The 17,481-nt window shown below is 36.8% G+C and overlaps 1 protein-coding gene across 2 annotated transcripts in view; it reads left to right on the forward strand.

Annotated features, from left to right (window-relative positions):
* KIF26A (kinesin family member 26A) overlaps positions 1 to 17,481 on the forward strand; it is a 161,642-nt gene that overhangs the window by 61,798 nt on the left and 82,363 nt on the right. Inside the window, exon 3 of one of the 2 annotated variants that reach the window (XM_039343331.1) lies at positions 3,553 to 4,068. The exons of the other annotated variant lie outside the window; for it this stretch is intronic. Coding sequence (XP_039199265.1) covers positions 3,553 to 4,068 — 516 coding nt within the window. The remainder of the gene's footprint in view (positions 1 to 3,552; positions 4,069 to 17,481) is intronic. 2 annotated transcript variants of the gene reach the window in all.

Raw genomic sequence — 17,481 nt, forward strand, 5'->3', positions numbered from 1 at the left:
CTGAGATGATATAAAGTCTTCTGCCCTGGTCAGAGGGTTGGACTGCCTCCAAGGTCCATTTCAGTCCTGTAATTCTATGTTTATTTGCAAGTCTGTGAGTTTTGGAAAGATTTGCTAATTTGGAAGGATATAGGTTGTTAATTTGGAAGCTTTAGTTAAGAGAGGTGATTTGCTTTGTCTGCTTTCATTACATCATAATAAGGCATCTACCATCCTACAGTCTAGAATTTAAAATACAAAATCCTGTGATTTTCTGTGAAAGACCTTAACTACAGAAAGAGCTCAAAGTGAGCCCTTGAAGTTGTTGGAGGTCTGTTGAAGGACATTAGTATTAAATATAGGAGTATATCCAAACTGTATTTAATCTTTGTTTCTAATCTTCACAATAGCATTGGCTGGGGAAGCAAGTCCAAGGAGGTAATGTTATACTTGCTGAGCCCCTTGTTCAGCCTGACTTTGAAATAAAGTGTGAGATAAACTCACCCAGTGGAAGAAGAGTATGTGATGTTTTAAAGTCAGCTTTTTGGTGTGCATATCACCATGAAAGAAACCACAGATTTCTTGAATTTCTCATCAAAAAAATGCATTATCATGATGTCTAATTGAATGCATCTAGGTTTTGCAAATGATGAGAAAGTTGGACTGAAGACAAGCAATATTTTTGTAGAGAGTTGAAACTAGCCCTGCTTTTCCATGATTTAAATTCATGATTTGTTCCATTGTCATTTCATGCCAGAATAGTTGAATAGGCTTTTAATGAAATTGAAAAGCCTGACAAATTTTCTAACCAAGGGAAAACTAAGACAACCGATAGCACTATGAGAAGCAATGCTTCATTTATATCACCTTTGATTTTCTGAAGTGTATATTCACCTCTGTTTCTCATTCTCATACTATCCTAGGCAAATCTTTTTTTTTTTTTAAACCTCCAGAGAAGGAACACCTATGACCTCAGGAGACAAGTTGTTCCACTATTTAACAGCTCCCACAGTCAGGAAATTGCTTCTTTTTTCAGGTTCAAAATCAATGGTGTCAAATCATTGGCTCTTGTTTTATCTAGGGGTGCTATGAAGACATCCTCACATAATGGAAAACTGCTGTTATGTCATCACTCATTTTTCTCTAGAATACCCATTTTTAAAACAATTTTAATTAAATTTAACCTCTTGAGTCCCACCTGGTTCTTTTGCTCTTTTCTGTAACTTTTTTAGTTACTCAGCATCCTTTTTGTTTTATGACAAACTGGAGCCAGTGTTCCAGGTTTGATCTGACTAGTGCAGCATAAATGCAGTATGGCAACTTTGCATCATCTTGTCATTGAATTTCTGTTGATGGAGCCCAAAACTACTTCATCTCCTTTGGTAGCTGTGATGGCGAGATGGGCGGCATATACACTTAATAAATAAATATGAATAAATGTTGCTTACTCATGCTTAATTTATGAATTATCAGGACATATCTTTCTTGGAGGTAGTACTACTACTGAGCCTGGTATCTGACATGGAATAAGGCAGCTGGTTGGATTAGAAGACCTCCAAGATGTCTTCCAACCTCTATGATTCTTTGTTATCTTCTGCTTGGTTGCATGGTTTGTAGTACAATTTTTCTAATTATTATTAGAGACAGAAATAATAATAGATAGACTAACAGGATATGGTAGAATTCTTTTTTTAATGTTTACGCAACCAGCATGCATCCTTTCTTCAAAATTGTAAGATTTTGAAATGTGGTGGTTTTAATAAAAAATATCTGCAAACAGTAAGTTTGTTTCTCAGCATGATAAACTTAAATATATTAGATTTCATTAGGAGTGAGGGAAAAACCAAAAATAAATCAAGTAAAATCTATATATTTGACACATCACTAAGAAGAAAGTATAAAATTTACATGGAAGGAAATTGCTTCCTTTCCCAAATATTGCATTAGAACAGTGTGTCCCCAAAAACCTATGTTAGAAATATATAAAAGTGCACATTCTCTTGCAGACTCTTTGTTTTTTAAACATGGCTTGATACAGAAAAAGAATGAAAAACTGATGTGAAAAATGAGATGTGAAGTGATATTGAACAGGCTGGATTTGTCCATCCCTAGTTATCATTGTTTTTTAAATGGAGAGCTAATTAAAAGGCAAGTACATGAGCAGTTATCAAGTGCACCGCAAGCTCTATTATTAGTGCCTGATAATCATTTTCATGCTGGGCATTATAGAGTGATGGTGCTTATTATGGCTTATTAATCAGGTATGAAGGATCTGCCAAGGACTCAGATGATGCTTAAGTGTGTGATAGCCTAATACATTCATATGTAATCACAGACAAGGAGGAGATTGTATAGAATGGTATTTCTCTCATATCTAAGAGCTAAGTTACAGTTCATACTTGAACCCTAAATGATTTCTTTTTAAGTGTTTTTGTTTAAATTATGGTACAAGGAAATTTCAGGCTGGCAAGATCTACTTTTTTAAAAATTGGAACTCAGAAGGTCTAATAGATTAATGAACAAGAGCAGGATTATGCTAAATTCCTAGATCTGGGAATGGAATGTTCCCCAAAACTCTGGAACTTTCTGTTTCCCTCTAAATTAGGGGTCTTCAAACTTGGCCCTTTTATGACTTGTGGTCTTCAACTCCCAGAATTCCTCAGCCAGACACGCTGGCTGAGGAATTCTGGGAGTTGAAGTCCACAAGTCATAAAAGGGCCATGTTTGAAGACCCCTGCTCTAAATCATATTGAATCTCCCCCACCAAATCTTGGTATTCTAGGGGTGGTTCAGAGATTTTGGGAAGAAAATCCTCCCAAAATGAAAGTGGTTTATAGTGTTCTGGGTGGTCTAGCCCTGAAACAAGCTGGATCATTATATTTGCAAGACCTCAAATCACTTTTGTTTTGAAGGATTCAGTCCTGTAAACTATCCAGTCTTGTAAGTGAATGTTCCAGGGGGAAAATGGAATTAGAATTGGAAGTTCTGTGAAACATTCTGTTCCTCCATTAACAAATTTTGCAAATCTCTGGAGACTTATGCAAAAATTATACACTTAGAGTTTTAGAGTTGAACAGAGCTCATCCACCCAAAATGCATCCCTTTGGGGGCCATTTTTGTCTCAAGAGAATGTTTAGATACATATTTGAGGATGGTATGCTTGAATAGAAAATAAATTAAACTCACCTCTGGGCATATACAATTAGAATATTTTCATGTGACCTGTAGTAAGAATGATTTCCACTGGAGACTATAAAGTCTATTGCATGTTGAAATAGAAATATTGTACTATAGTAGATGGCCCAATCTTTTATCTGTGCTTTTGGAGAAAGATTGTGGCTTAGTGCCAGAACAAAGACTTTACAATAGATATCCCATTTAGTTCAAGGATCATATTAAAGAGAGATTTGAGAGAGGTTTGCCTCAGGCTTGTAAGAACCTGCTGTGAGAGAAAATAGGTAAGATTAACTATTATATAGTTAATATAATATAGCTTGTACCACAATATTTGATTTTTTAAAAAAATTTCTTGATAATTAACTCATTGTGCTTCTGTTCTTGTTTTTTTTTCAGGACCCACAATTATCAGCTTTAATTTTTGACAAGCTTCAAGTGCCTGAATGTTTACAGAAACCTAGGAGTGAAGGGGAAAGCAGGTGTGATGTTTGTGCTGCCCACCTGAATCAGCTGAAGCAAGAAGCAATCCAGGTCATCCACAACCTTGACCAAGCCAGCTGTCAAGAGGCAACAGGACCCCCCACAAATGCTGTGGCAATGGCTGCTGTGATACCAAGATTGACCTCCAAAAATATGGTCAGTGTCTCTTCTCAGAGGGACTTGTCCCTCATGGCTGGACAGGGGGGTAGACAGCCTGGCAACACTACAAGCTATTTCTCTGGGACCGAGAGGAAGAAGGGACTAGGGTGGCCACAAGGTGCAGGTGGCTTCCCAAACTCCAGCGTTCAAGTGACAGTGGCTCCCAGTGGCCTTAGTGGGGCACTGAGCTCAGTAACGATCCAGGCTCAGCAGTACCTTGAAGGGATGTGGAGTATCTCCCGAGTAAACAGTTTTCTTCCTCAAGCTTGTCTAGTAAGTAATTGCCTACTGTTTCTGATATTCCATATAGTTACAGGTTTTGTTGCCTCTTTTCTTGAAAGCTTTTACCTTATCCTGAGGGGATCCAGGAGTTGGGATGTTCACTGAATCCTATTTTTCTTTTTTCTGTATTCTGTCAAAACATTTTTTAATTGTTTTTTACCCAATGACATGAGTGCCCCAATTAACTGGGTACGTAATGCTGAACTATCTCTTGGAATGTATTTATTTAATAGATGTTTATCCTTTATTACTTGAAAAGTAATTCAGGGTGGCAAACATAGTTAATATTTTCGTTCCTCCTATTTTCCCATAACAACAATCCTATGAGATGGGTGAGACAGGTGACTGGCCCAAGGGCACCCAGCTGGCTTTCATGCCTAAGGTGAGACTAGAACTCATAGTCACCTGGTTCCTAGGCCAGCCCCGTAACTACTACAGTAAACTGGCATTTCAACTGATTATTTTACTGTCCAGAATGAAAAATAATGATCCACCTGATCATTTCAAATACTATCCATGTTTGAAACCTGGGAATTTCCAATGCTTTTCACCTTCTATCCCTTCCCCAAAAGATAGAATACAGATAGTCCTTAACTTATAACCACAACTAGGGATGCTGCAACAATAATAAGTTGAGGTTAGGTTGTAAGTCACTTTTTTCTCCCAGTGCTGTTGTAACTTCGAACAGTTGCTAAATGAATGGCTGTAAGACTAAGGGCTACCTGTAATTCAAGAGCTAATATCAGAGCTGTCATTGCCATGCTTTACCTACAGAATGCAAATCCCTTGGAATGATGCTAGTGGGGTTTTCCCTTCTGCTCCTCATTTTGAAAGAGGGAGAAGCACTTTCTGCTGTGGGTGGCAGCCTTGTTTCAGGGAAAATGGAAGTAAGACTGAGGAAAGTCCAATGGGGAAGAGCTTGTGCTGCAACATTTACAGTATATTTACAGTGTTCAATTGATATAGTAACCCCTCTTATGTGTGTGAACTGGGCGCCTCCCAGAATTTAAATTAAAAAAAACACCAAGTCCATATAAATAAATAGTCAAAATAATAACAACGGAAAGCTCTAAAACCAAGTTCAAATAGTGAAAACAATTCACCATAAAATATTAAAATGTGGGAGAATACCAACCAGTAGGTTAAAAGCAATATGGTCATTGTATATATTGGCGTACATCATAAAAGCAATTAAAACAATACAAAATTGATGTAGTAAAACTATTGCATATATGTTAATATATCCAAGAAACTGAGCCCTAATTGTTTAGGACTGGGCAGAAATTCTGAAGATAGGCAACAAATTATAGGTTTTTTTTTTTTTAGTCTTACATTTGAATTAGTGGCCATGGTTGCTATTTGATTGTATCATTTGAGATTGACAAGGCTTGAGAGCTAAATTGTCTTGTTCAATTTTACAGTAGTAGTCACAGAGCAAAATACCTCATTGTAACAGTTCCACTTTATGTGCTCAAGTGTTAAACTTGTCATGAAGATAGCCTTATAATCTTTTGTGATGCTTGTGTAAATAATTTCTGTGTAGAATGGCTGAATTTTCTTTGACTGTTGAAGAGTGTAATTATGGATGCTACATTTTCATAATAGCTTTTTATTCACCTCCGAGTTAACAAACTGGAATACAAATTCTGTATGGTTTAGAGATAATCCCTGGATGAAGTATGGCAGCTGTTCAGAACTAAATGGTTTCAGTAAACTCTCAAGAAATAATGAAGTAAAAAGTTCAGGGATGTAAAAGATACATTTGTGTTGGGTTTCAGTTAAGATTCTAATAGATATTGATATGAATCTGTGAATTTACTGGAAACAGGCCAACATATGAACTGTGAACATAGGTTATTTGCTGTATTTCCTCGTAATGTATTAATATATCATACACAAGCAAAAAAAGGATAATATGTGGCTTTCTTGAGCAGTCAAATTTTCCAAAGAAACAAGGTGGCTTCTAATTATTGTTTATGCTATAAATATAACAACTTAAGTATTATTCCTACACTTGTGCAGTTTTCCTTATAAATATTAAAGTTTCACATGAAACTCTGAGATTCCCAAATTTCTGATTTTGAATGCTCTCTAGGTGAGTAGCCACAATTTTTCTCCATCCCTTCTTCATTTTTAAGAATGAGCAAGTACGTGCATCAATGGCCCACAGAGATCTCTTCAGTTCTTTCTTTTATCAATATTTAGTATAAAAGGATGTACTTTTTTGAAGCACAGTCACTAGATAACAGTTCACTGGATGGTTACCAGTGCAGAGTTTTGGAGCAGGTCAGTCATATGATAGTTGGAGAAAAATGGAACAGAATTAATCATGATGGGGTGGAGCCAATACTAATCATATTTTGTTTATTTATTTATGTTCTGGCCTAGTCCCAAAGGATTGGGCAGTGTGCCATATCAACAAAAATATTCCCCCTAGAATAAATAAATCAGAACAATGACAAAATCAAAATCACAAACATGAAAGAAAAACTCTAAATCAAACCACAATCACTTAGTGTCCACGGTCAGTTAGCTAAAACAATAATCATGTTGAAATAAAAAAGGTTTTCTTTAAAATAAAGAAATATATTATAATAAAACACAAACAATTTATCAATCCCCCAACTCCCCTCCCAAAAACCCCCAAACCACTAAAGTGGGTAAGAATTCTTTATTTTAATAATGTTTATGTTGTCTGCAGCTAATAGACTGTGGTGATAGTTAAGACACTGTAATGCAGCGGTTCTCAACCTATGGGTCGCGACCCCATTTGGGGTCGATTGACCATTTTTCGGGGGTCGCCAATGGTGGCGATCCGCCATTTTTCGCGGCGCCGTGCACGCGCGCCATGCATGGGGGCGGTGCTGTGCATGCGCGTCGCGCATGGGGGCGGTGCCACGCATGCGCATCGTGCATGGGGGTGGTGCCACGCATGCGCATCGTGCATGGGGGCGGTGCCATGCATGCGCATCATGCATGGGGTGGCGCTGCGCATGGGGACGGTGTCGCGCACGCGCGTCGTGCATGGGGGCGTCGCCGTGCACACGCGCCGCGCAAGGGGGCGTCGCACATGCACGTCACGCATGGGGGCGGCACCGCACATGCGCGCGGTGCCACGCATGCGCAGAATGTTTGTGTGACGGGGGTCGCCGTCACACAAACGTTGAGAAGCACTGCTGTAAAGTCTTTGGAGGAATGAAAAAAATAAAACTTCATTACCACATAGGAATTATAACTGTTTAATTATAATTGTTAATGTTGCCATTCAGTCACCTGAATTGCAAGATGGGTGGCAAATGAATTTGATAAATAAAATAAAATAAATATTCTAATTTTTTTGCCATATCAAATACATTATTTGATATGGCACGTTTTGCACACGTTTTGTTACATAAGATGGCTATTTTTGCATTTGTTCTGTTTCTGGTTCTGCAAAAATCAGTGCAAGACTCTGATGTTTCACAAGGTAAAACCACTTCTCTGATGTTACCAAGGAAAGAGTTATGAAAGTTTCCAGGAGTTGAGTTCAACTAAAAAGAAATTTTACTTTTTTATACCTATGCATAAAGCCAGTGTTATCATTGCTGAATATTAATTATATCATTAAGTTGGATTTTATATGAGAGCTTGAACTGCCTTTCCTATCCACACCGCAATTAAAAATTATGACAAATAATTGGTTTGTTTTTACTTGATTCAGAATTTGGTGTTTATGAATATGCTTGAAGATAATTTTCAGCGACTTACATATGAGAGGAGAAAGCTAATTTCTTAAGTGAGAAGTTAGCAACTCAGAGAACACTGGTTGGAAAAAAAAGTATCCCATGTGTTTATTATTATTAATGGTCAACTTACAGATTTCAATCTGGCACAGTTAGTGGCAGATAAAAATGCATGATTTTTCTTCCTGTTGTGTGTAGGTCTGCATCTGAAGTGCAGCTCCAGGAGCCAAATTGCTGCTGAATTGTAGTTTTAATAGTACAGGAAGAGACATTATTTATCTTAGAATAATTGACTGTATCTGATTTAAGTGGGTTTTTTTGTCTGATTTCTGTCCACTGTCTAGTCTCCTCCCACTTTTGTGAATGAGACAAAGGCACAGTTCAGAGAGTAAGAATGGCTCTAAGTTCAAAAGAAGTATAAACATCCATGTTCTATATGCCACAGAGGTTTGATCAAAAAATGCATTCTGAAACCACAGTCTCAGTCCATTCTCTTTCTGAGTATAAAAAGAAAGACTAAAGTCCTAAAACCTCTCTTAACCCAAGCATCCTGCCTGAGAAAAATCCCCCAAGCAACCTCTGTTTGATCTTTTCTTGCTTGCAGGCCAAGCACTTATTAGTATAGTATCTCATAAAAGGACCTGCCCAAACTAGCCATAGAAGCCCACTTGAGCCAGCAGTCCTAACTACAATGGTAGGCCTAGATTTCACTTGTTCTTATTGAAAACCAACTTTAACATTAGGGATAGATTAGAAATTCATAGATTGTCTAAATACTTTAGGCAATCCCAATATTAAATATCTGATTACATATCTTTTTCCAAGTGTCTCTCAGTTGCATAGGCATTACATGTGTAAATGGATCTACCCCAAAGATATAGTGATTATTTTGAACTAGCTCTAGTTGTGAGAGCTCAGGATTCCACTGGCTTGTTACTATACCTGTTCTAGAATAGATGGAAATTTTTAGAAGATGCAGGGGTTTCAAAGTAGGCAAACCAGTAAAAACTATTGCTCTGAAACTAATTAATTAATGTTTTCCTAGGGATTTTGAAAGAGATTGCCATCGAGATAAATAATCCTTCTTAACAAAGCCATTAGCTCTTTTGTAGCACATGTAAGCTGCTGAAGAATAGAAAGTTGGACTAGAACTGTACATCTGTATTGTAACTTTTACTTGAATGATGATTTTATTTTTATTTATATTCCTTTTTAAGTACAATATATAATATTGCTGGATTTCACTGTGTGATTTCACATTTCAGTAAAGACCATTTTCATGTTCGGTAGAATACATTATGCAGGATCCAATCTGGGTCGGTCACTGGAAACAGGGATTTAGTCTTCTGAGCTTTTGGATTTGTGCTGGAGCCCATCCTCAGGGAACATCTCTCTTATCAGAATTCTGATCCTAGTTCCCGACCCAGATTGGATCCTGCAACATTATCCTGGGACCCTTAATTATTCAATATTATTCTTTGCCTTCATCGGTGAGAATACGTTATATCAAATTTTTTGGATACTCTTCTATGAATGAGGTTGTGTGTGTGTGTGTGTGTGTGTGTGTGTGTGTGTGAGAGAGAGAGAGAGAGAGAGAGAGAGAATAATTATATCAATTTTTTTGGATACTGTTCTATGAATGGGGTTGTATGTGTGTGTATGTATTCAACTGTTACGTTAGTTTTCAAACTCCATTTTCTATAACTTCATAACTGACAGTTTCATGGACTTTGTTAGCATTTTATCTTTTTAGAATTTGAAGATTTTTTTTGTACATCTCAAGAACAATTTGGGTGTACTAATTGAAAAAGATTTATTATACTCCTGATAATAACATGAAATTGTTTCATGACAGAATCTGTATATAATAGCACAGTGAAGTTTTAGTTCTCCCTTTTTCCTCTTTATGTGTGCTATTGATTTTATTTCACTTTCAGGCAGTAATGGATTTATAATTAGAATATAGTCACAGTAATCAATGATGGGATTATTAGGCATATAAATAGAACTTTTGAAACTAAGATGAGGTAATTTTCTGCTGCAACTGAGGAACAATTATTGAGGTTTTGCTGAGGATTTTTTAAATAGCACTTGCATACAATTAAAGGTGTTTTAAAGGAGTAAATAAGGCTGGTTACCTACTTTAAAATAATAATAAAAAATAACTAGAAGAATAACTTCATATGTTGCGTTGAATTCTGTGTCTACTTACCATAAGTAGACAAATTTAAAAGTTCCTGAATTGTATTCTGAGAAATCTCTTGATAGAACCACAAGCTTGCTTTAATTCCAAAAAAGAAAAAAAGAAAAAAGCATTTTTGGGGAAGTTACTGAAGTCAATAATTTGTGAAAAGAGTTAACTTAATCCAATTAGGTTCAGTGAACCCTAACTACAGGTACCAAGGCTTGAATTTATATTACATGTTGTTGGTTGTTCACCTTTCATCCATGGAGTCTGACACAGCATGCATAAGTCTCCCATCCTGCCTCATAAAAATTCTGTGCTTGAGGTTAGGGTGAACATAGATGTGAACTTAAGCTTTTCTGTTCCTCATCAGAAACCTAACCACTGTAATGCATAGCCAGATGTCTGAGGACATTGAATGGGAGATGGAAGTAATAGAGTCGGTTCATGAAGAGAAAAGAAAGCAAATAACATTATGTTTTGAAGTGCACACATTTATAGATACTTTATTTTATTTTATTATTATTTTATTTTTCTATATTCTGATGATTGGGAATTGGAAAAGTCCCCCCCCCCTTTGCAGGAGAAAAAGTTGCCCCCCCCCCTTTTGTAGGAAGAAGGGATTGAATTACCTGGACATGCTTTCGGCAATATTGAAGATCTGCCAGACCTTGGACAGCTCCCAAAGATCAGCAAACAAATTGCTTTATAGGTTTCTACAACTTGTAATTTTCAACTGAGATAAAGCTTTGCCAACTTTTCTAAATCCTACTTCTCCATTGAGGTAAGAATAAGAGAGTCTTGATCTGCCATCTTGGATTTCCTATACTGTGGTATAGTTTCTAAGCAGATCTGTTTGCATGGGCCAAGAACTTATGGGAAAATGTAGAATTCAGTGTGTCTGGCTTATTTGTGTATTTGGGATCTTGGGTAATTGCCTCTGTGAGTTCATAATTCCTTTTTCTGATGGAATTTAATATATACAGTACATTGCTTCCATGAGAATCTTGAGATTCTGCTATTATTCCATGTGGATTTATTCTGGTAACAAATCATGAGCATATTGTACATTGCTTCTATCTTCTCCACAGCCATCTTTACCAAATACTGTAATTGCTTCTAGGATATAGGATAGTTGGGTGAGGAGTCTGGGTGCAGGCAAATATACTTGTTGAAGTTTACTGAACAGCAGTCATGATTTACACTGCGATGATTATTTTAATATGATTTTTTTAATTGAAAATTTTTAAATATTTTTACAAAAAGCAAAAAACAAAAAAACAACCCTAACCCACCCACCCCAACTCTCCCTCTCCATCCCCCCCAACCTTCCCAGAGCTGAGTATAGGCTTAATTAAAATTTTTAAGAATCTTAAAAAAATTGAAAAAGTATAAATCATAAATATATCTAAATACCTTACATAAACAACTTATAAAGTAATTAACAATAAAATATATGTAAGAAAAAAGCATAAGTATTAAAAAGAAAAAGTACTTGAAAGAAAAAGAGATAATAAAAAAAAGAAAAAAGAAAGAAGAAAAGAGATATAAAAAGAGTACAATCTATAAAATATTAAAATTTATATACAAGTTATTAAAAAGCTAAATGAATATTTTTATATCCAATTTATATTGTATAAAATTTATCCATTTTTCCCATACCGCAAAGAATTTCTCTTGCGATTGCTCCTTTAAGAAAGCCGAAATCTTTGCCATGTCCGCCAAATAAGAAACTTTAAAAAACCACTCTTGCAAGGTAGGCAAAGATTCCTTCTTCCAATATTGCCCTATTTTAATATGATTGAATCTTTGGTTTTCAGACTAATGGAATGATGTACGCTGTAGATCCTTTTTATTGCAAAAAAGAAAAATTAACAACAGCTTCCATGATAATTAGATGAGAGAAAAAGATGACTTTCCTGTCCCATCATTTACTGTGCTGTCCCACAGTCAGGGATAACTGCTCTAAAATACAAGAGGCAGGCAAGGAATTAATCAACGAATAGATTTAAGGGAATCCCAGTATTTTAGTTAAGCCAAACAAGATCCAGAAAATTAAGATAAAGCAAAGTTAGGTATACAATGTCATAATACACAAAAGTAGTTTAGAAATTCAGGATACAACTGGTTACAAAATACATTAAGTGTGGATGTTGTTTTCATCATTAGATTACTTCCAAGTGATAAACTTTCTGATCTAGCATGCAAGCCTCTATCCGAATCCAACTTATTCAGTTCAGAAACAAAGTAGTTCCTGAATGTTTCTCCCAAGGAGCCTTTACAAAATTGTACTTCTGCTCAGTTCTCAGACTCTCAGCCCAGCTTGACCAATATTTCCACAGGCTTGGAAGCTACTTTGAAGCATCCATTTCACTTTGGCTTCTCATTAGCAGTTTAGAAAATCATCCTTGCTTGCCATGATGGTCTGACATATGGCCATTAATAACTAAAATGTCCCTGGGATTCTGTGATCCAAATAACATGGGAAAAATTTATTTGAAAATTATATATAATATATAGTACAATGAAGACCAGTTTGGTGTAGTGATTAAGGTATCAGGCTAGAAACCAAGAGGCTGTGCATTGTAGTCCTGCCTTAGGCATGAAGCCAGCTGAGCTAGCCTCCTTCAGCCCTAGGAGGGAGGCAGTGGTAGACCATTTCTGAAAAACCTTGCCAAGGGGACTTCAGGAACTTGTTCAGGCAGTCTCTGAAAACTGAATACAATTGAATGGAAGTAAATATATATATTTACCAACAGTGCAGTGTTGAAATAATAATATAGGTACAAAATTCTTACCTCAGTGTTTTATGGGATAGCTTACCTATTGCATATGTAAAACTCTGAGGTACATGTTTAGATACAGACAGCAGTGATAGTTTTCTTGCTACTGTGCAGCAGCTGCAGGTATTAAAAACCTCTATAGAAATGAAGTTTAGTAATAAAATTCCTCTTATGCTGTTTTTAATGAGCCCCATTGGAATCATTGGCAAAGAGCAGTAAAAAGTTGATGCTGAGAAATATTTTTCTAGAAAAAAGCATAAACCGCATTTCTGTACTTTTAGTGGCAATTGTAGTGTATAATTTTATTGACACCGTGGCCAAATATGTGTATGCGTTCTTTATGCTTCTAGGAAGGTTTTATGGTCTTTGAAATTCCACAGGGAAAGTAAAAATTTGTATAATATTTATTCTAGTTAACAGTTATGGATCATAGAATCTTAAGCTAAAGCATTTTAAAGTGAGACTATTATTATTTCATGAGCAAGCACATTTTTGTTTTGGGAAACTTGTTACATTTCTATTCTAATAGCTATGACCACTGTGAGATGTTTTAAACTAAGTAATAAAACTACTTAACCTCTTTCAGATTTGTATGTCAATGCATCAGTCAGAACCAGATCAAAACCTAGGAAGAATTTCATATTGCTCTTTTTTAAGGAAAGACTTATTGGTGTAAACCACTGTTTTTAGATCCCTTCTCAGTATTCCTAGGTTCCTGAATGATGAAATGAATCATGATAGTTGAAACTTTGTGAATGATAGCCAATTACAATAATCTTTTCCTGCAATGCCTAGTTCCAGGAGTTTTTGTGCAGATTCTTAGTCATGTAGGGCAGCAGTGAGATTAGTGCTGGCCACTGCCCTAGATGATCTAAGAGCCACTTCATGCCCTAGTTTTCTCTCACCATGTGTGTTTCAGGTAAATTTGAAATATAGTTCCCAAATTTTCCATTTCTTGCCAGCAAAGCATTCTAGTTTGACTCCAGCTGAAGAACGCTACATTGGGAAAGTAGTAGTTTGAGGTTGTAAAATTTTAGCCTATATCAGCTCAAGCTACAGTGCTTTCCCCACCTGTGAGCCTTCTTCAGTGTTGTAGATTAGACACAGAAAAGAAGGCCATTCGTCCTGATTGACATTCACAAGAGGAGCTGATACAGTTTCAGTTCCACATCTCAATCTGAAATCCATCTAAAAGGAGTCTAGCTTAACAATCAATCCATTCACCCGGGGTCTTTACATTGGCATTTCAACAACAACAACAACAACAACAACGTTGGAAGGGACATTGGAGGCAAATTGTTCCACTGATTAATTGTTCTGTCAGGAAATTTCTCCTTAGTTCTAGGTTGCTTCTCGGCCTGCGGGCCGGCAGTTTAACACCTCTGGGTTAGGGGAACTAAATATGTCTAGCCTAATGAAAGGAAGCATTAGGAGTATAATGTAATAGTAATAAAGTTGGAAGGTACCTTGGAAGTCATCTAGTCCAACCTCCTGCTCAGGCAGGAAACCCTATACCATTTCAGACAAATGGCTGTCCAGTCCAGTCTCTTCTTAAACACTTCCAGTGTTGGAACATTCACCGCTTCTGGAGGCAGGTTGTTCCACTGGTTAATTGTTCTAATTGTCAGGAAATTTCTTCTTAGTTCTAGGTTGCTTCTCTCTTTGGTTAGTTTCCATCCGTTGCTTCTTGTCCTGCCTTCAGGCGCTTTGGAAAATAGCTTGACTCCCTCTTCTTTGTGGCAGCCCCTGAGATATTGGAACTATCATGTCATCCCTAGTCCTTCTCTTCATTAAACTAGACATACCCAATTCCAGCAACCGTTCTTTATATGTTTTAGCCTCCAATCCCCTAATCATCTTTGTTGCTCTTCTCTGCACTCTTTCTAGAGTCTCAACATCTTTTTTACATCGTGGTGACCAAAATTGGATGCAGTATTCCAAGCGTGGCCTTACCAAGGCATTATAAACCTTCTCCACTACCTTTCTCAAATGGTTATTCAATATGGTTAGATCAAGAGTTGGTTTCTTTAGGGGATGTACCAGCACCTTCTTCAAGGTAAAAGGCATAATCCCTTCCCTCAAAGAAGGATTTCCTGTCGCTTGAAATCTGCATATTCCATTAGTTGCCTAGAGGAACCTTATAATGAATAGATCCAACTCATATATTGCCAAGGACCTGTCCATAAGATTAAAAAAATCCAAGGTAATATTGAAAGATATTACTCTGTCACCCTCAAATCTCATGTCATATCTTCCTTTGTTAATCACTGATAACTTGTCTCTTGGACTCATAACATTTCCTGCAGTATTCCTCCCTCCCTGCCCCCACAACCATCAAAGTGAGACACTCATCCAACAGATATTTGTCACTGACATAGGATTGGTCCTCTCCTAACTCTTATCATTTAAATATTATAAATTATTATAAAAGTCCAGCCACTCAACCAAGCAATCCCTGTCCCCCTTTGGACTCTGGTGTTCTCAAGGTACTTCCACTTGCACTTTCAATGCAGGTTGGGCCTTTCTCTGTTTCTCATTCAGAGAGCAGAGTTCTTAAACCAGGCCATAATACTTGTGTAGTCAAGGCAAAGCTTCATAGTTGAAACCTACAAGATAATCAAAAGCAAATCGGTCTTGAATCTCCAGTGACTCTGAGGGTCTGTGATTCTGAAAAGTCTTTTTGAGTCTGAAACAAATCCCTGTCTTCAGGACTCTGTGATTAAGGATTAGTCGTATAGTAGAAGGATAATAAACTATTGAAGTAATACTGAGAGGAAATTTTGGAATATCACTGTTTCTTGTCTCTTTAGAGTATCACCAGCTGTTCATCTCAATCAATCCTAGGCATGACAGAAAACAGCAAAAAATGCATGGTTATGAAGCTGTATTCATGAACTTGATGTAAGCTTTGCAACCAAAAAATACGATATAGGCTAGCACTTGGTAGAGTAGCAATGCAAGCCTTGGAAAAGCTATTCTGATACTGGGGATGTGTCTGTCAGCAAAAGTCAGAATTACACAGGAAATGTTTTTTCCTGTGACAATCCAATCCAGTATAGGAAAAAGTATTGATACTTTTGAACTTTGCTATGGGAGAGGATTCTTGAAAATCTCATGGGCAGCCCCAAAAATCTCAACAAATAAATCATAGAAAATATCAATCCAGAATTCTCACTTGAGGCACAAATGACCGAGCCAAGTTGGATAGATTATGCAAAATATGGCTCTCTAGAGAAATCTAAAGTGCTAGTAAAGGTAGATGGAAAGAGAAGAACATGAGCAGTAGCATGGTGGATGGAAGTCAGGGCTGCTTCAGGCATACAAGGCACCTGTGTGCAGAATTCCATTTGCTAACTTTGCCCCTCTAAACAAGTCTTTTTAATATTCAATTTTTTTAAATAAAATTACATAACAAAAATTATGCAAGGGCCTGTTGAATCATGGATATAGTTTCTTTTGGTGGTTAAGTATTCATATGGGAATCAGCCCAATCACTGATATAATATATTTTTTAAAAACCCTTGTATGGTGCACTGGCACTGCACATTGGCTGCCTATCTCAGAATGAAGAAGCAAGCAGGAAAGTATCTTGATGAACTCTAGAGAGAGGTTTCTTCCATAGAGACTGCCACAGAGAAGGAGCATTTCTTGGTCCTCATCCCATTTAGCTCATGGAAGGTGGGGACATTCAGCATCTTCTATTGGAATGCTTAAATGAACCACCTATAGTTGGAATAGACTGTCCTCGATATACATGAAAGCCAAACTTTTTAAACTGGGAGCTTAGATTGTATCTTTAAACCTGATGGCAATTATTCCAGTGATGGAAGCAACAATATTATAGTGTTAAATATTCTCATCCTGGTTAGCAGCTGTTCTACAGTAATTTGGTATAATTGTGCTTACCAAATAATCTCCAAAGGCATAGAGAATGCATTGCAGTAGTCTAATTGTACAATGATGAGGAGGTGAGTAATAGTTATACAGTAATTCGGTCTTCCTCAAGTCTTTCTCAACAATCTCCAAATCTTTTGGGATTGGAATTACCATGCTTCCCAATCTACACACGTTTTTTGTTGACTGGAAATTTTTTGTAAATCTAATATATCTGAGGATCATCAAGACAGGAAATGCTTCTTTGATCCACAGATTCTATTCTCACTTTATTGATGAATATATATTGTTCTTTTCTCTGCAGCCAATTTAGTTTATCATCATATTCAAGAAAACACACAGATACTAAATTTAAACCTATGGCATCAGTCACTTCACTCAAAGTCTTAGAAAAATGTGTCAATAAGAGACAGGATCTTCTTAAAATTTTCTCCTCTGTCAGCATAGCAAAACTTGTTTAACTGCTAACTTTAAATGTGTTAATTGAATAATTAAAGATTTAGTAGTGTGATATGGATCATCTATAGCACGGGTGTCAAACTCGATTACATCACGTGACATATCATGATGTATTGTGACATTTTTTGCCTTTGCGGAACCAGAGTGGGCATGGTCTGTGCATGACGCATCCGGCCCATGAGCCGCCAGTTTAACACCCCTGATCTATAGAAATGTTGTTTTCCTAATTAATTTATCCTGGCAAGTTGACTTCATTTCTTCATTTGACACTTGGTGTATGGGCTTGTGAGCTTTCCATTCCATTGACATAAGGCATGAAAGATGAGCAAGATTCTGCTTTCAGTGATTACTATGGCATTGT

This window comes from Crotalus tigris, unplaced genomic scaffold, assembly GCF_016545835.1.
Source record: "Crotalus tigris isolate CLP2741 ecotype Arizona unplaced genomic scaffold, ASM1654583v1 scf7180000017842.263358, whole genome shotgun sequence".
Taxonomy (NCBI): Eukaryota; Metazoa; Chordata; class Lepidosauria; order Squamata; family Viperidae; genus Crotalus; species Crotalus tigris.